This window comes from Carassius gibelio, chromosome A3 (genome assembly GCF_023724105.1).
Source record: "Carassius gibelio isolate Cgi1373 ecotype wild population from Czech Republic chromosome A3, carGib1.2-hapl.c, whole genome shotgun sequence".
Classification (NCBI taxonomy): Eukaryota; Metazoa; Chordata; class Actinopteri; order Cypriniformes; family Cyprinidae; genus Carassius; species Carassius gibelio.
The window spans coordinates 16,270,307-16,289,670 of NC_068373.1; the positions used below are offsets into that span (position 1 = coordinate 16,270,307).

Below are 19,364 nucleotides of genomic sequence, written 5' to 3' on the forward strand. Positions count from 1 at the left end.
TTGTTGATGTTTCTTATGAATAGAGTTATAGAATATGCAGAAAGAAGTATAAGAAATGATTGTGGATAGAACAGAGTTATACAGAATTTAGTTAAGAATTATAAAGAACATAATTCAGATATTTTTTTTTTATAATTCTAAGAGCCCTTTTTTATGTTCATAATAAATGATTTGATTTTTGAATAAATAGAAATGATTACAAAGAAAACAGTTGCTGTCAGAGGTGAAGTTAAAGAACTGTTAAATGTGAATAGCATATGTTTTGTTTCGAGTTCATAAAAACTGTATTTCAAAAAGTTTAAAATGTAGAATTTAATTGGTTTAATGTCTTTGCAAATCAGAAAACAGTTTTAAGACCTTGTTTAGATCTATAAGACACATCTCTGATTGGCATAGTGCTAAGGGAAGTTATAGGTGGTTGCTATGCGATCGGTTGGATGTTTAAGGTATTCTGGCTGGTTGCTAGGTGGGCACTAACTGGCACAAGTCAAAGAAGCCCAACCCTTAGTCTCTATGATATTCAGATTTTCACTGATTTATAAACCACAGTTGAAAACTGCAAGTCTGGATGTTTGTAAAAGTAATAGCAAAAGTCTCCTGAATAAAATATTAATCTCTCTCCCATTTGTGTGAAAAGAAAACAGGACAGAACAATGTAAAAATGTGAAAAGTCTGATAAAACTCTCATCACACAACAATAACCCTCTAAAAACCGATAAAGTTCTCAAATGCACAAAAGGAGATTCACTTAGACACCACAGAGCTGCTTGAACTGCTTTAGCCCTTGAAAACTAACTAGAGCTTAACTCAGCGCAGATTGAGGTTGAATGAGACACTCTTCTTCTTTTCAGTTCTTCAGAAAAGCGAGGTCATGTCAGCCGTAAAAGTGACAAGATGAGTCTCCGGAGTAAAAGAGCGTGTTTGTGTACAATACAAAGAAGAGTGGCAGATCGCAGGGCTGTTTAAGTGCCGTGCTAAATTCATACGCTGCAGCTGTATTCAAACAAACACAGTGGGAAAATGAAGGGAGGGCAAGAGAGAGACAAACAGAGAAAAGAGGAGGACAAACAGCAAAAAGAGCAGTGAGCAGGATGGTGAGAAGGAGGCGTGGTTCTCCACCCCTCATTTTCCAGCTCATTTGGTAGGACAGTGGGCAACAGTGACCCCATTTACCCTGATCTTTTAACCCCAGTCAGACACCTGCTGATGGAGTGTGTGAATGTGTTTGTGTGTGTGATGCCGTCCTGTGACAGACATAAACATATATAACAAAACATGTAAAAAATGTTCTTGTTCGTCAATTCATCATTTTACTCCAAACATGGATTTTTGGTTTCCAATTAATTAGATAAAAAGGAGAAGAGGGAACTACTAAATGCAAAATAAAAGTGATCTAATAAGTTCTCATAATAATAATAGAACAAGAACAGAACCCTGGGGAACACCATGAGACACAGGAGATTATTTTCTTAAACTGGATGATCTGTTCTAATCCTCTAGTTGACGAAGTGGTTTTATCTGACTTATCCACTCATTTGAGTGAGAATTTGAAAGAGAGAGGGGTGGTTAAAAATTGCAAATAAATTACATATATATGTAGGACTTTGATATATGTTTTATTTATTATTGTTTTATTATTTTTATTAAAAATTTTATCCAAGATATTTTTTATCATTTGAGTGTACATTTACATATAATGTAAAGTACTTCTAATACATATAATGTTTTAACAAATGGTTAAAGAGAAAGCTTTTCATTACTGCATATTAGGTTATTAAGATAAAAAAAAAAAAAAGAATAAATATGTATGTGTATATATATATATATATATATATATATATATATATATATATATATATATATATAAATAATAAAAACATATTTATCTAGGGTGTTAATAATTAAATTTGTTTTTGTATTAACTTTTTTTTTTTTATTTATTAAAATAAAAACTAAAATCTGAATGAACATTTCATACAATGGATTTCTAATGTTATTTTGACAGGTTACAGAGAAAGCTTGTTATTGGTTTATTGTGATATTAAGATAAATAAAAAATACTTTATATATGGCCTAGATTTGTTTTATTGATTTATTAAAATAAAAACAAACATTTCCATTACATTTTTTTATTATCCGATTATGCATATGAATGTAATGAAGATAATACATGCATATAATATATAAAGCTAATGTTTTTAAGTTATTATGAAGTACTATTGAGAAAGCTTTTGTGCTGGAGGTCGAGGCTGTCAAGGTTAAATCCCCTTCCATGGGTAAGGAATGAGAACTAAGTGGACATTTGGTAAAGAACAAGACCTCAAACTCAAAATGTCAGGGACTATATTTCAATGTTTTATTCTTTAGCCATATGAAAAAGCTTCATGTTAAAAACTAACAAAAGAAGAAATATGAAATAGCTCTTGCTACATTACATGCAAAATGTTAGTGCACACCGTTATTTACTGAGTATAACAGTAAAGAGAGGGAAAAGTAAGTGAGGAGACACAGACAACATAAATAAAGACAGAGATAACAGAACAGATATACATTATCATACAATACATAATGAATAACATTGTTTGGGTACTGCGAGTATAGTAGAGTGATGAGTGCGGCAGGGCCGAAAGTGATAAGAGTCCCACAGAGCAGCTCCAGAAGGGTAACAGGAGAAGTGACAGTGAAGGACAAGAAAGGGCCAGGCCTGGGACATTTTATGTTGTTGTTTTATTGTCTTTTATGCAGCAGTCGTCCATGAGGTGCTGCCGCTTTAGTTTTGTTTTGTGTTAGTTTATTGGATAACTAAAGTTTTATGTTTATCTATTCATCGGTTCTGGCCTCCTTCTGCCTATAACTAACGACTTTGTTAAAAATGGATCAAACAATTACATCTAATGCTTACAAGAGCATAAAATACTAACAGATCAAATGTGAACCGCGACTATAATGCTCTCACTATACGCATCACGGGAGGTAAGCGTCCCCTCTCTTCAGTAACTCTGTCAGCAATGCCCAGTCATTTTAAACAGTACGTGGACAACACTCAGCCCTTTTTTTTAGGAAAGTACAGTATAACAGTCAGCTGAGCTCATTTTTATTAGATCTGGATTTCAATCTCTGAATTACATTCAACATATTTTATAAACGTATTAATCTTTTTTTGGGGTGAGGGGGTCATCATAGTTAAATTAAAAATAATCTGTTCCCCTTCTGCCAATCACCTTCTGGAATTAGGGGTATGTAGGAGGGGGGCGCTGTGGCGTCTGCCCATTAAACGTCTGGCAGGATGAAGGTCCTCTGGCCTCTGACTGGGTGAGAAGGGTGTGTGTCTCTTTAGGCTCTGAGTCCGGACTCTCTTCTGATGAGCTGGACGGGACACGCAGCCCAAGAACTTCTTGCACTTTCAAAGGCAGCTCCTGAGAACACAACAGTCAGTAAGCATTATGTAGTACGCATGACCACCACGGTTATTTTTCATAGCATATCAGCAGTCATATCTGTCCCGTCTCACCTTGCAGTGTGTCAGCTGCAAATAAATAGCCTCTGATCCACAGAGAACCGACTGCAGGTCCAGCTTCATGGTCAGCTCATTAATGTGCTGTAAACACACACACCTTTAGAATCAACTTACTATCAATCTCATGTTCCCGGTTCTGCTTTATTTTCCAAGGGCTGAAACTAATTTATACTCACCTTCAGTATAGAATTAAAATCATGATTTGAACCAATCAGCTCCTCTTTTTGTGACTCAAGAATGGAGCAGGCCATAAGTAAGTGGAAGTTTTCACAAGGCAGACGGGTCCACAGAACCTGCAACAAAAATGTGTTGTTATTGTTCAGTAAAACTATTAAAATAATTTCCATTAAACTGAAATAAAGCTGAAACAAAATAAATTATAAATAGTAGATGAAAAACGTAAACTAGATACATTAAAATTAATTGTAAGTGCATTATATTTAATGTATTATTAATGATCATGGTACATTTTATATCAAATGTTTTAAAAACAGAAAACGAACTTGACATAATTAAGAGCCAGTGACATCATCTGAGTTTACAAAAGTGCCAAGTTCAGAAGTTCTTTGCTAATGATGTGTTCTTTTTATTTTATCCATGACAAGATTTGTTGAGTAACATTTACACAGTCACACACAACATAGCAGAAAAACAATAATGAAAGTCATAGAAATTAATACAAATAACCGGTTTTTCTCATCTTACCTCCCACAGGTTCAAGATGTCTTCAAAAGAGAATTCCCTCTTAAACCAAATCAATAACCAGCGGAAACAGAAACAAAGTGAACCACTGTCCTGAGAGTCTAAGAGAGACAAATAAATACAAAAATACAATTGTGCATCAGCCAAAAGAGCAAAAACACCTAGAGAAAGTAGAGGTTAATAAAGAACGTGTTTGTGTTTACCCAGGTAGTCACACAGCTCTGGATCAAGTGCTCTCAGTAGGATGCTGAGCTGAAGCAACTGCTGTTTCATGGCCTCTTGAGACTCTTCAAAGTTCTGGTGCTAAAGACACATAAGGACTTTATATCCAGAGCTAATGCATCGATTGAATAACACAACCATAAAAAAAAGTGCGTTTACTGACCACTAAATCCATAAAGCCTGTCAAACACCAGAAGGACTCCACCTCATTCTGGGTAACAAAGAGGAGAGGAGACAGAAGGTCACTCATCCCCTGGACATAACCTGGAGAGCAAAGCGAGAGAGCGATAAGAGAAATAACAGCATCCTCTAGTGGCCAGGGGGAGGTGGAATTAAAAGCACATACCCAGATCGAAGTTATACATGCAGTACGTCATCAGTACATCATTAAGCAGCGCAAGACCTGGGTTCTCATTCCCAGAAAAGAAGGAATTGTGTCTGTCTGTTCGATTCACATCCCGTTCTGTCCAATCAAAGAGCAGGAGCATGTCAGATGTAGAAAGAGACCGGTCAAACTTGCTGTAAGATCTATGACACAGCTGAACGTACCTATGAGGCTACGGTAGCCTCGGAAGAGAGAGTTCCTCATCTCCTGCTCTTCACTAACGGACTTCCACTGAACCTTCATCCTGAAATACTCATCCCTGAAGAGAAAAAGAACAAATGTAAAGGGCACAAAAATTAAAAGAACAACTTATATAGATGTTCAGGGGGTAGTAAGTAGTTGTATAGTAGATTTAAACTTGGAAATTTAAGTATAATTGCTGTTAACAATTAAAAGATTGAGGTCAGTAAGCTTTTATTCAGCAAAGATGCATTAGATTAATATAAAGTGACAGTAAAGATATTCAGAATGTTACAAAAAATTATTTCTAATAAATTCTGTTCTTTTAATACTACAGAAAAAAGGTTTCACTGTTTCCAGTGTTGAAAAAGCTGCTAAAAATTCAGCTCTCTCATCACAGAATTAAATTACATTTTTAAAATTCATTCAAATAGAAAAAAAAAACAAATATTTTAATGGTCATAATATTTAACAATATGACTGTTTTAACTGCATTTTTGTTCAAATAAATGTAGCCACAGGGAGCATTAGTTACTTCTTTTTAAAAGAAAAACATACTGACCGCAAACTCTTTGAAAGCAGTACACATCCTATGCTAAGTTTTGGACTTAAGAAAAATGACACAGGAAACTACAACAGCTGCAAACCGCTAACTGGGTTGAAGGAACAAGTACACTATACAGTGTTTGACACTTAAATGGTGTGCGATAAAAAAAAAGTGTTCAGCTTACGTTTTCACCTGAAGGATGTCCTCTCTCTCTTTGGTTGTGCTGTTCCACGGGTAGAACCCCAGTAAGAACTTCCACACCTCCCTCCGCAGAGATGGAACAATGCCCTAGAAAAACAAGAAAGATTTCATTCAGTGGAAACTTCATTGCTTTGTGGGATGTAAGTGTGACTGGAAAAAGATCACTTAAACTTGCACGCACCCCTCTAAACACCAGCTCCTTGACCTTCTGTGGATCAGTGACACGGCCCTCTGGATCCAAAAACTGATCCCAGTTATCCAAAGGCTTCCCTCTTTTGACCTCCGGTCTGGGGCCGAGCTCTGCCCCCTGGTGGAATACACAATCTCTTATAATGTCTATGCACAATCAACATTTATACACAAACAGTCAGCCATCGATGCAACTCACACAGGTAATGAGTTCAAAGCCTGGCTCCTCATCAGCTGGGTGTGGGCAATGGGCGTCCTGAGGTGAGCGCTTACTGAGGGGCGACTCGTGATGTGTATGTGGAAGTGCTCCCCGGAAGAAGTTCGTCACTTTGGAGAAGCCCCCGAACGTGGTCGCGTAAGGGTCCTGAATGAACCTCTGTAGATATGACCAATCAGATGGCATGTTAACACGCTCTTGCTTATGGCTCTTACCACACTAAAACAACAACTAGGACTTACAGACACAAGATCTGCACTGGTATCATCAAAGAGGTGCAGCTCATCAAATGACTGCGACAGGGCCCCAGAATCATGCGGGTATGCCAGGAAGAGCCTACCATCCATGGGAGACCTTACAGCAGAATGTGTCACATGAGTATGTAAATATATGGGTACTAAAATGCAAAATAATAAATTAGTATGCCACTCACGGGGCTAGTCTGATGTAACGCTGCATGGCTTTTAGCAGCTCTCTAGCGCCCCCTTGATGGAAGTGCAGAGGAGGGAGAGGATCACCCCCTCTAGTGGTCAGCACCAAGAAGTTCCTGGCCAGAGAGAAGCGAGCCCTCCGAAGAGAATACAGCTCTGAAAGGGGCAGGGAGAAGGAGCCCCACTGACCTACAAAAGACATGAATGTATGTGAGCATGTACAGCAGGGATTCTCAAATCTTGTCCTGGAGGACCAATGTGCTGCAGAGTTTAGCTCCAACCTTGATCAAACAGTGATTTTCTTATGATCCTGAAGACATTGTGTAGCATGCTCAGGTGTGTTTGATTAGGGTTAGAGCTCAACTCTGCAGGAAAGTGCAACTTGTGGGCCAGATCTGAGGATCCCTGATGTACAGTATCACATCATCTGACAGGTTACAGTTTAGCCCAGTACCTGTTGCTCTGACTGGTGGGTGCTCATGTCGTCTTTCCTGCTTGACTGTACTGATGACAGCCCAGTCTGGTTCATAGCCCGGGTCAAACTTAGTTTCCTCTTCCCCTCCTTCCCCCTCCTCTCAAGAAACAGAATTTAAAAGGGACAGAAATTCAAGTGACTTTTTTAAAAGATGCTTTTAATGTTGTAGCGTTCAAGAAGGGCACATTCATTTGGTTAAAAATACAGTAAACAGTAATATTGAAAAATACTAACACAACTGTTTTCTATTTCAATGTATTTTAAAATGAAATGTATTCCTATGATGGTAAATTTGAACATTACTCCAGTCTTCAATGTCACATGATCCTTCAGGAATCATTATAATCTACTAACTTGGTGCTCAAGAAACATTTCATATCATCAATTATTGTTATTTTTGTCGACACTGTGATACTTTGTTTAGTAGTCTTTGATTAAAAGAAAAATAACATTTATTTGGAAAAAGAAGAATTTTGTTATATAAGTATTTGTATAACATTAATTTAGAAATTTAATATGCAATCAAATGGCAATTTACATTTTCCCATACATATGTGCAACGTTTAATGAAAAATTTAATTTCCATTATATAATTTTTATTTCCCATTTACTACACTAGTTTTAATATATAAATTCAATACATGTTTAATGCTAAGTTGCAAAATTAAAATGAAAAGTATTCCCCAAATTGATTAGATATGTTTAACATGTCCAAGCAAAAACGGTTGCAAAATATTTTTTCTTAACTTAATTTAGACTAATGGGTATGACACTTGGGAATGCATTTTTATCACAATACCACGTGATAATTGTAGCAAAATGCAGTGTGAATTTCAAAATGCATTCTGAACCAAAGTTATAGCAAAAGGGTAGCAAACATGAAGAGCCTACACGTTTCATAGATGATTATTCAGTGTGCTTGAGAATAGTTTACTCTCACTGACAATGCACTGCAGAGACACACTTATTTCACTGACAAACACCAGGTATGTGTGTCTGTGTGCAAGTCCGTTTGTGTGATCATGTTTACTCCATATTGTATTTATAAGAGCAGTTAGCCACATCCAGAAAAATGAATGGATCGCTGTGGCCCTCTGCTGGATGTATTTGGTAATTACACCTTTTTTCTTCTAAAGATTTTTCAGTTACCAACAGATAGCAGAATTCTGGCCCAGAAACAATATCCAGAAACAACTTAAATATTTCATTTTGATTATCATTAAAGATTTTTTTAAATATATAAATAGTGTAGTTGAAGAATTCTGTGGTAAATGGATAAAAATTCTTCATATCCCCCTAAGCACAGCATAATCTGTATCATAATAAACAAAAATATTGTTAAAAGTCACACATCATTTGTTGTTTGTCACATGTATCAGAACATTTCTGTGCTGTGGGTAATAGGAGGATTTTCCACCCGGCTACCACCACAAATATATTTCAAACCTGTGGGAAGCACTGACGTATTAAGAATTTCTCAGGGACTTCACCACTTTCGAGGCTGAATATTCATGACCTTTACAATTAGACATGAATGGTTTTATAGTATGTGTACAAATATCTTCAGTAGGACAAACAAGTTTTGATTTCTATTAATATTCAATGACGTATATTTCCATGACTTTCCCAGGCCTGCAAATCACAATTTACAAATTTCCCCTATTTTTTCTTTCTTCGAACATGTTAGGTTCAATATGTGACATGTGACAAGGGACCTTTGAACTCTGTTGAGCAAACGGAGTGGTCCACCCTCTACCTTTTTGGTGTAGAAGACAGCAGGAGCATTTCTCATATCCTCCTCAACAGGACTCCACTCCAGTGCCGGCTCTCCATCCTGCAAGAGTTTATATTTGATAACACCCCTTAAATACTGTCAGGCTTTGTAAAAAGTGTTCATAAATAGACAAAATGATTTATATAACACTTTATAACATCAAATGTTTATTAATACAATATGTTAATCATACCCGCTCAACTATCCGAATGAAGCCAGGGATGGTGGTGTCCTGAGTGCTTCTTTTGGCATTGGTGTGGAGGTAAACCCCCTCCTTCTCAAAGATCAGCTGATGAATGACATTTAAAACATCATACTTTTACACCAGGACCAGGTCAGGTCAACAAAACTACAGATTAATCATTTTAAACAAGATGTCAATAATATATAATGATTATCTTTCAGTTTAGATCGTATCAACAGCATTAAATAGCTATAATGAATTAAAAAAAAATTCTAAAAACCTAACAATAATTGTAATAACTGTAGCTTTAATACTATAGTGGACATTTCCTGATAGACTACAATAGATTAATAATTCAGCGGTTTACAAATAATTTATTTCAGGAGTGAGATAAGCAACAGATCATCATATGGAGGAATCTCATCTAGCTGCTAGTTGTAATCTATAATCTATAATATTGCTTTAGGTTATGAGCAAAGATCGCCAGTTAACCAGTCCGACCAGTGACGCCGTTCAATAAAATCCTCCAGGCTGAACGAGTTACCCAACGAGTGACAGTGGTATGTGAAATATCAAGCCATCACAAAGACATGACAGTGACTAAACCATCAGGTTTGAACGACATGTCAGTCATCAGCTTGGGCTAGCGCTAACTAGCTAAACCTGTAGAAATACTGAGAAAAAAAAACTTAACCTGACACATTAAATACGTAAAAAGGTTAAAAAAAAAAAAATTGTACATATAGTTTTATGTGGTGTCATGTCAGATGTGACATCGTTGTAAGTAAGATTAGTGACAAACTCTATCGCTCCTCACCTTGTGACTCTCTGGCTTCGCCTCCATTCCTCCTCCTGAGTTCACGGTGTCTGATCAAAACAATCACACTTCCGGTTTTTTTTCTGGATGACACCGCCCACCTCCGCAGCAGCCAATCAAAAACTCATATCATATGACGTTGTCTTTATTTTGTACATAAGATGAGTATCATGTTCTTTCTTAGCATATATTTGTTGATAATTACAGCAATGCAGTGATTTGTAATACAAATCAGATATCAGAATTGTGAAAGGGAATCATTGTTGAAAGTCATAGATTTACAACATTTACATTTTATAATGTCACATTTAGTTTATTTTTGTAATATCGATAACTTTCTCATCCATTTTTTTATCTAAAGAAAATTTGCCTCCCTTGCCTTTCAACTGATACAACAAACAAACATCATACATGCATTCATCTTAAATTATGATCATTGTGGCTTTGAGGTTATGTAAAATTTGGCAGATTATTTTAAATTAATTTCATGAATGCAAGTTAATAAAGTGATGAATGGAAATTGGGCAGTTCAATTAAGTATAGAATTTAAATAAAAATAGGCAAATGGGCGATTACTGAGGAATTAAATGTTTTTTTTTATTATTATTACAATTTGAATAACTACAGTTTAACTACAAATAGCATGTTTAAAGAGTGTAGCAAAACGTGTTACCTGTAATAACCTTTTTTTGTAATTTCATAAGTTTTTTTTTTCAAACTATTCTTATTGTTATTTTATAATGAAAAACTGTATATATTTATAATATTTATAGAAAACATTCAATGTTAGAAAATATCATCATAAATGGTGTACGAGTTTGAGGCATTAATTGTAACATTAGTGTAAACACCAAATATTTTGACCATACTTTTTTTTTTTTTCACAGCAGGAAAACTTTTTTTGAGAGACACCAGGACTGCTGATGACTGGAGTGGTAACAGAAATTGAAATGGATTTATATATTTAATTTATAATGTATTCATTTACAAATTCTGAAAGAGTAATACATGTTTTTATTACTACAAGGCTTGATTATTCCAATTCTCTTTATTTGGGGATGAGTCAGTCTTCCATAAATCACCTTCAGATGGTTCAGAATAATGCTGCCAGAGCCCTGACAGGAGATCTCAAATGGGAGCATATAACTTCTGTCCTCCAGTCACTCCATTGGCTACCTGTGCAATATAGGATACATTTTAAAGTACCGTTATTAGTTTTTATATCTTTAAATGGGTTAGCACCATCCTACCTTTCTGATTTATTGGTGATCCATCAACCTACAAGAGCTAGGTCTGCCAACTTGAGGCTCTTAGTGGCTCCTAGATCGAGGCTCAAGACTAGGGGAGATCGAGCCTTTTCCATAGCGGCACCAAGACTCTGGAACAGTTTGCCCACGGATATTAGAACTGCCCCTACTCTGTCCATTATAAATATAAGTTGAAAACTTTTTTATTCGATCTGTCATAAAGGCTATATGATGGGTGATGATGTTGTCCTGGTTTGATGTTGTGTTGTTTATCTGTGATTTTGTTGTTTTTAGTTTGTACAGCACTTTGGTCAATGGTAGTTATGTTTAATTGCATCTTTATAAATAAATTGAAATTGAAATTGAAATTGAATTGAATTGAATTATATATATATATATATATATATATATATATATATATATATATATATATATATATATATATATATATATATAGGCTACACCGTACAATAGTATATATATATATATATATATATATATATATGTGTGTGTGTGTGTGTGTGTGTGTGTGTGTGTGTGTGTGTGTGTGTTTGTGTGTTTTATTGTGTCAGTATAAATATCATTTTAAATTTCCAAACATTATTTTTTGCCATTAATTGTAATAATCTAGTGACATTTTTGTTTGCAGCGAGTGCTCCACATAGAGATCTGATCTCATCATCATCAGTCTGTCTGGAATAACATGAAGAAACAGAACAAACTGTGACAGATTCAAGCAAGTTTTGGTTAAGTTTACTCTTTAAACTCTCTTAAAACTCATTATTATTAAAAAAAAATTACAGATCACTATAACTCTTGGAAGTACAAGCAAAGTACCTGAAGAAATGTGACCGTATTAGTTTGCACAAAAACACTAGCCTACTGCACGTGGAGTCCAGTAATCATTATATAGCATTTATTATCAGCTTCTTTCAATGTCACATCAGCTCGTTTTTTCTTTTTGAACGTTACCTTCGCAAATGTGTTTACGCCTGTGTACGCGCAAGACCACGGCGCGTGCACCCGCTCTAATGTTGCCATGTCCGCTTATTTCGCGTATGCGGGGCTTATATTGCTATTTGAGTTTACAGCAGGCGATTAACAGCAGTGACTGTGTTGTTCTAAATTCTACACAGCGTTTTATGGAGCGGTTATGACGACAGAGATATGTACTCGTTTATTTCATTAGGCAATAGAAACGATTATCTTGCTGATAGTTAAAATGTAGTGTTGGTTAATCAAGAGGTTTTTAAACTGGGGTCCAGGGACACACAAAGGGTCCACTGAAAAGTTGAGGGAAAAACAGTGTAAAAAATATTAAAAATAAAATAAATAAATAAATAGCAGAAAAAAAGATTATATGAATAAAACATTGATTATATTAATTTAAAAAATGCACATTTAAATAAAAATATATCTAATGGTATAGAAATGAGTAGAAAACTTCAATAATGTTATGTAAAGAAACAATATTTTGCTAATATTTTAAACATATTTACTGTATATATATATATATATATATATATATATATATATATATATATATATATATATATATCGCAGTATAAATTGGGTCTTTATACGTGATATATGTAAACTATATACAATAGATGGATTTGACATTTTAAGAAGTGGTCTTTCGCACAAGGATGGTCATATCAGGGGTCTGTGGCACCTAAAACAATAAAATAAAATAAAATACTGGGTAAATCAAAAATGTTTTGTGTGTTTTCTATGCTAATAACTCATCAACACAGAAATATCGCATGAAAAAGAAAAAAAAGGTCGCTTGTTTTTCAGAACATTTGCGCGTTTCTTTCGCGCAATCTGGCAACACAGGTCTGCTCCGACTGTATCAGCGCTGTGCGCCGTCGCTGCGCTGGAGTCTAGGGGAGAGACAGGCACGGGTAACAGCCTCCTAACAAAGAGGGTTTAATAAAGTTTGGAAGTACGGACGATTGTGGCAGAGGCGGGAGGATATTGCGAGGGTATGTCTGCTACTTGTTTTTCTTTTCTCGAATCATCCTTATGCCGTTTAAATTATGCAAAACGATGAAATAGGTTTTTAGCTGCATTGCTAACGCTGGAGCGCACTGGCCTGTTTATTTCACTTGGCCACTTACCAATGAACTGATCAACAAGCTCTAAATCAGGTAACGTCGTAATGCAAACACACCGCTGATTTTTCCAACTGCATTTTAAAGCTGACAGTGACAAACAAATAAAGAAAAGAGGCAGAAATCATGGGTGACTGTTCGTCATGTTGTCCCGAAAATGCGAGAAACAGGCAGATGTGCTGCATGCAGCTGCACAACAGGCCTCGAATTTTTTTTAAAGCCTTTTACAAAGAACTGATCCTCGTTTTAAACGAGAACATCCCAAGCAAACGTGTACGTGTGCTACACGTGCGAGGGAATGGAGGCGTAGATGACCCTTCACAGTCAGTGGGGGGTTTGTTGCACAGCAGTTGATGAGCTTGATGATTAGTAAAACAAACTGGTTTCCAAGCTGTTCTGCAGTTCCGAATAAAGTGCAGGTGTATTTGCCTAAATGAGACTGATACTGCACTTTTGATGATCTATATTTATGCATATTATCTTTTCTTTTCTAGGTAACATCAGCGAGTTTGGGCATCCTCCCATCTCTCCCCTAGTTCTCTCCTGCACGCAGACACCATCACCCATTTCAGACGTGCCTCTTCTAACAGTCCCACCAGCATTAACTAAACCAAGTTCTCGTTACCAAAGAGCACTAACCACAAAACGCATTTCATAAACACGCGCACACACACATTCTCACAGACACACACACACACCAGCATTCCAACATTCCAAAAGAACCTATTCCGAAAACAGTTCAACAGAGCCATAGGTTGTTGCATAATCACATCATGGCCTCGGTCACCAAATCGTCTAACCCCGAGATCCCCGATAATCACAAGGAGAGCTGGCTGGCGCTGCTCGCGGCTGCTGAGGCTTACAGTCAGACGTCCGGTTGTGATTTGGCGATTTTGACCGGGTATAAGAAGTTCCGTCCTCCCGGGGTTGAGGTGAAAGGAACAAGGAATCATGAAGGGGGTGGAACTCAGGTGCAGAAGTTTGATTATGCTTATCATGTTTGGGGACCAGGGGCCTTAGCTGAGTCTTCACGGCGATACATGGATGACATCGCAGTCCTGCACTCCACCACTGTACTGACGGCTCAGAGACACACGCCTCTGAATAAAAAGGAAGGAGGAGCCAAGCTGGGTGTGGATGTGCCGTCTGACAGGCTGGTGAGTGCTGTGTTTTAAAGCATTTTTGATCAGAACACCTTTGTGATTTACTGTGTCCTCTTTCCAAAGAGCCTGACTGGAGATGGAGTCGGGACTGTTAGTCCCAACATGAGGCTCTATTCTCAGAGCTACCCGTCGATCTACAGCTCGGCCGCTGCTATTGGCCAGCCTGGCGGTCAGTATGGGAACGGAGAGCATGACCGGGAGAAAGGGGTGATGGAGGAACGTGGGAAGGGAAGAGAAAGGACGGAAATTGAGGACTTGGAGGAAGATGATGAGGAGGAGGAGGAGGAAGATTTGGATGGGAGGAGACGTAACCTAAATGAATCAGCAGGTAAATGCGTCTGTTTTTTTTTTGTCATATAAGGAGGAGTTTGTCATTTCTAAACTCCAATTCCAATTGAATGGATCTCTCTCTCTTTTCTCAGGTGTCTTTTCAATGGATGAGGATTCTCTGTCCCGGGACTGCGAGCCCTTCTTTGAGTCTGATGGGGAGGAGGAGAGCACTGATGGTGAATAATAATAATAATTATTATATTATTTTAAATGCTTAAGTGAAAGTGAAGTGACATTCAGCCAAGTATGGTGACCCATACTCAGAATTTGTGCTCTGCATTTAACCCATCCGAAATGCACACACACAGAACAGTGAACACACACACACACTGTGAGCACACACCTGGAGCAGTGGGCAGCCATTTATGCTGTGGCGCCCGGGGAGCAGTTGGGGGTTCGATGCCTTGCTCAAGGGCACCTAAGTCGTGGTATTGAAGGTGGAGAGAGAGCTGTTGGTGCACTACCCCCACCCACAATTCCGTCCGGCCCGAGACTAGAACCCACAACCCTTCGATTGGGAGTCCAACCCTCTAACCATTAGGCCACGACTTCCCGATATTTATATACCAATATTACGATTCTGGTAAATGGCAAAACAATAGATTACAAATATATAAAATAGATAAAAAGTGTCATTTAATTGTTAGTATTTTAAACTAATAACTAAGTGGCTGTTTAGGGATGTAAAAAAAATAGGGTAAATCAACATGTATACAAAATATTTTAGCTGGTACAGGTTCACCACTGTTCAGAAGTTTAAGGGTCAGAAAGGTTTATTTTTTTTATTTTTTTTATTAATGCATCCGTTCAGCAAGGACATGTTATATAGAATTTAAAGTAACAGTAATGACATAATGACAAAAGATAATAAATTATTTATAAAAAAAAAGAAAGCATCACTGTTTTCATGAAAATATTAGGTAATGATTTCAACATTGGTAATGATTAAGTAAATTACATTTAAAATGAATACTCCCAAAAACAGAAGTTATTTGGAATTGTAACAACATGAAACTATTACCGTTTTATTGTATTTTTAATTTAATAAATGCATGATTATTGATTATCTTATGCTCTTGGTGAGCATAAGATATTTCTTTCAAAAACATCTTACTGACCCCAAAAAATGTGCATTCTTATTTTAAAATCCTTATTCATTAACCACAAGCAAATAGGAAAAGTCAAAGAAACTGTTTCAAGCACAGTGACTGTTCATGTAGTCAGTGTTGATTTCATCAAAGAGATCATGGTCTGAATTATGTGTTTTTATTACAGTCGTTTGTGTATTTATATCTGTTTTATTGCTGCCAGGCTCTCTGAGTGAGGAAGCTCCTCCCCCTCCACGTGGCCTGGCTGTAGGTCACCTGGCATCTCGCTATTCTAAGCCCATGGCAATGGCTCGTTCACTGCCTGTCTCTATACCAGTGTGGGGCAAACACGCCCCTCAGGGCGACTCCCATAGTGGAGAACGGGTCAGTTACACACACCCTCCTACTACAGCTTTATAGAGACTGACAATTCAGATTACCTTTTTGCAGATTATGTATGCACTTTCAATACAAAGGATGTGTAAGATTGTAGGAAGCGAAATTACGCCACCTACTAGATCGCTAAATTGTACGCATCATTCATTGGTAAGACAATTTCATAATTTATGAAATTTGAGAGAAACAATCTTGGGACACCTTTTTTTTTTTTTTTTTTTTTTACAAATTTTATACAAGATGGAGGATAGGGCGAAATGAAATCTTGATTGTCAGTATAAATACATATACATTTGAATGTTTATGGGAAAACTTTCATGTTTGTCAGGGCTGGAAAAAGAGTCTAAAAACAATTTTTAAATACATTTTCTTTTTGGAAAATCTATACTCTAACATAAGTGCAATATTATTGTACTACATTATTGACCCAGTTATCAAAACAATATTTTGTTGCCAAGTCCTTCCTGATTAACACCTTTACTGCTGTTGTGACAAAATGCACTTGTACTGTGCTGCTTGAAAGTTTAACCCTTTCAATTTTTCTATATTTCTGCTTCAAACATGAGCCCCAGATATCATCAGATTTTCTACACAAATCCTGAAAGTAGACAAAGAGGTTCAAATCAAATCAAACGGCAAATGTTTGTGAATCTTTTCTTTCAGTATCTGTTGTGACCCACTTTTGCATCAATAACTGTAACTAAATGTTTCTTGTATCTGCGGATCAGTCCTGCACAGCTGCTCGGAGGAGTTTTAGCTCATTCCTCAGTACATGAACTTGCTTCAGGTCCTTTCACAACATTTCAATTGGATTAATGTCCGGACTTTGACTCGGCCGTTTCAAAACATTAACTTGGTTCTTCTTTAACCATTCTTTGGTTGACCGACGTGTGTGCTTGCGGTCAATGTCTTGGTGCATGACCCACTTTCTCTTCAGATTCAGTTCCTTTAGAATTTGCTGGTATTATTCAGAATTGTTGTTTTGTCAATGATGGCAAGCCATCCCAGCCTAGATTCAGCAAAACGGGCCCAAACCGTGATCTTCAAAACATTTCTCCATCCTCTGACTTGTCCACATGATCTTTAGCAAACTGCAAACGGCAGCAATGTTCTTTTAGGAGAGCAGTGGCTTTCTCTTCACAACTCTGCCGTATACACCGTGGTTGTTCAGTGTTCTTCTGATGGTGAACTCATGAACATTATCATTAGCAAATGTGAGAAAGGCTATTAGTTGCTTAGAAGTTACCCCGGGGTCCTTTGCAGCCTCAGACCTCCTTTTGGAGTGATGTTTGTTGGTCAGCCACTCCTGGGGAGTGTGACGGTGGTCTTGAATTTGTACAATCTCCCTGACTGTGGAGTCCAAACTCTTTAGAGATGGATTTGTAACTTTTTCTACCCTGATGAGGAACAGCAACTCTCTTTCTGAGGCCCTTCGTGATCTCCTTGATACACTTCCACAAACATTAATAATCAGACTTTGACAGATCCCTGTTCCCTAAATAATACAGGACTGGCAGTCACACCGGATAGTCGCCCCACTGACTGAAAACTCTCGTATTTCACATTAACTGCTAATCCTAGAGATTCACATACTTCTGCCGCTCACAGATATGTAATATTAGATCAGTTTCCTAAATAAGTAGATGTCAAAGTATATATTTTCATCTAATTGATTTGAATGAGAGGATTCACTCTGTCAACTTTCAGGAAGTGTGTGAAAATCCCATCACGGAAATCTGATCTTTTGGGTCATATTTATGCAGAAATATAGTAAATTCTGAAGTGTCCACAAACTTACAAGCAGCACTGTTTAATTAACACATTTAGAATTTAGTTTTTAGAAGAAAAATGGAATAACGGCCATTGTTGTTTTTATGATGTCACGTTGTTTTTAGCTTGATTTCAGTGTTCAGTTTTATTTTAGGTGGGCTGCACGGACCTGGACCACATAGCTGCCAGTATGAAAGCCCTGCTGGTCCCCGGAGCCACAGACGGGACGGAGATGTTCGGAGCACTGCCACGACCTCGCCTTAACACGGGCGACTTCTCTCTCAAGCACTGAGAGACGACCAATGTGTGCGTATGTACGTTTGGGCGCGAGTGAGAACGAACCATGAGCATGTTCGTGTGCGAATGTGATTTAAACCGAACCGGAGAGTTTGATGGATGTTTTTAACAAAGATGTTGCCAAATCTGACGCTTCTCCCACATATCATTAGTACTTCTAGGACACTGAAAGTGGCGAAACCTTTACCAGCCCTTCACATCTGCAGCAGAAGGGGGAGAGGTTCGATTAGCATGTCTTAATTGGAGAATTTCTTTTGACGGATGGTTGTGGCAGACTTTAGTTACATAGTGCATTTCATTGAGAAACACTAACAGAGCAAAAGTACATCATTACATTACTAATCATACCGAGCAATTTTCCTCTGAAGTGTGGGATTTACTGATAGTATATGAGCCTATTTACACGCTGAGATACTCGCACACCCATCACCAGAGGAGCATTGTACATTAGCAGAAACACTACTTGTGCTTGGATATATAGACTGCTGCATTCAGATGTGTATTCAGCAGTTTATATTCCATGGCAAGATTGCCAAAGCTGACTAGATGTTGATGTGAATGCTTGCAAATGATGTCACTGTCTGCCTGTGTGCACTCATTTTTATTTCAGATACTGTCCTGAAGACTTTCTGAAGCAATGCTTTATAAAGCAAAAGACAATGAGAGGACAAAAAGTTTCGGTAACCCGAATGTTTGGCATTTCTCACCCATAAATAACATGTTTCTGGATTATGGCTGATTAATGGGATGATAACTGATACAAATGCAAAATGTATAATTGTTCGTTTTAGTATGACAACGTCTCAAATCTTGATAGACTGAAGGACATTTCAAATGTGAGGGTTTACAACACTACAGATCTCAACCAGCTATGCGTTCATCTTGAACATTTCACAACTGTTCAGTGTTTAAGTAAAAACGTTTTGAATAAACAAATAGTTTGTTGTTGAATTCTGTTGCCCTGTGCATCTACCTGCATTGAAAGGTTCAGAGATTTTTGTCTAGGTGTGGATAAGCAGGCTGAAGAATATGTGTCAGTGCTTCCTGTGCTCTGCAGAGGGCGCTGCTGCTCTTCTGTAGTTTTTAATGTAAGACCACCCACAGTCTCAAACCTT

The 19,364-nt window shown here is 37.3% G+C and overlaps 2 protein-coding genes across 3 annotated transcripts; one reads left to right on the top strand and one right to left on the bottom strand.

The window, feature by feature from the left end:
- Positions 1-2,334: 2,334 nt before the first annotated feature.
- LOC127949107 (TBC1 domain family member 17) lies at positions 2,335-9,940 on the bottom strand. The gene is made up of 17 exons (XM_052546049.1): positions 9,842-9,940; positions 9,034-9,129; positions 8,823-8,900; positions 7,046-7,163; positions 6,594-6,780; positions 6,403-6,514; positions 6,143-6,319; positions 5,936-6,061; positions 5,738-5,841; positions 4,991-5,085; positions 4,788-4,904; positions 4,605-4,705; positions 4,423-4,522; positions 4,223-4,320; positions 3,694-3,810; positions 3,512-3,598; positions 2,335-3,416 (listed from the first exon to the last, which is right to left on the bottom strand). Exons 1-17 carry the CDS (start codon positions 9,866-9,868, stop codon positions 3,231-3,233), a joined length of 1,926 nt encoding a protein of 641 aa, XP_052402009.1. The 5' UTR covers positions 9,869-9,940; the 3' UTR covers positions 2,335-3,230.
- A 2,974-nt stretch (positions 9,941-12,914) lies between these two features.
- Positions 12,915-19,198, top strand: LOC127949116 (uncharacterized). Of its 2 annotated transcripts, none has more exons than XM_052546058.1 (6): positions 12,915-13,076; positions 13,700-14,362; positions 14,432-14,696; positions 14,791-14,874; positions 16,010-16,170; positions 18,107-19,198. In XM_052546058.1, the coding sequence occupies exons 2-6, from the start codon at positions 13,979-13,981 to the stop codon at positions 18,242-18,244; spliced, it is 1,032 nt and encodes a 343-aa protein (XP_052402018.1). In that variant the 5' UTR covers positions 12,915-13,076; positions 13,700-13,978; the 3' UTR covers positions 18,245-19,198. The 2 variants fall into 2 exon arrangements, with proteins under 2 accessions (XP_052402018.1, XP_052402024.1); XM_052546064.1 differs by lacking the exon at positions 12,915-13,076 and adding an exon at positions 13,086-13,241.
- Positions 19,199-19,364: the final 166 nt, after the last annotated feature.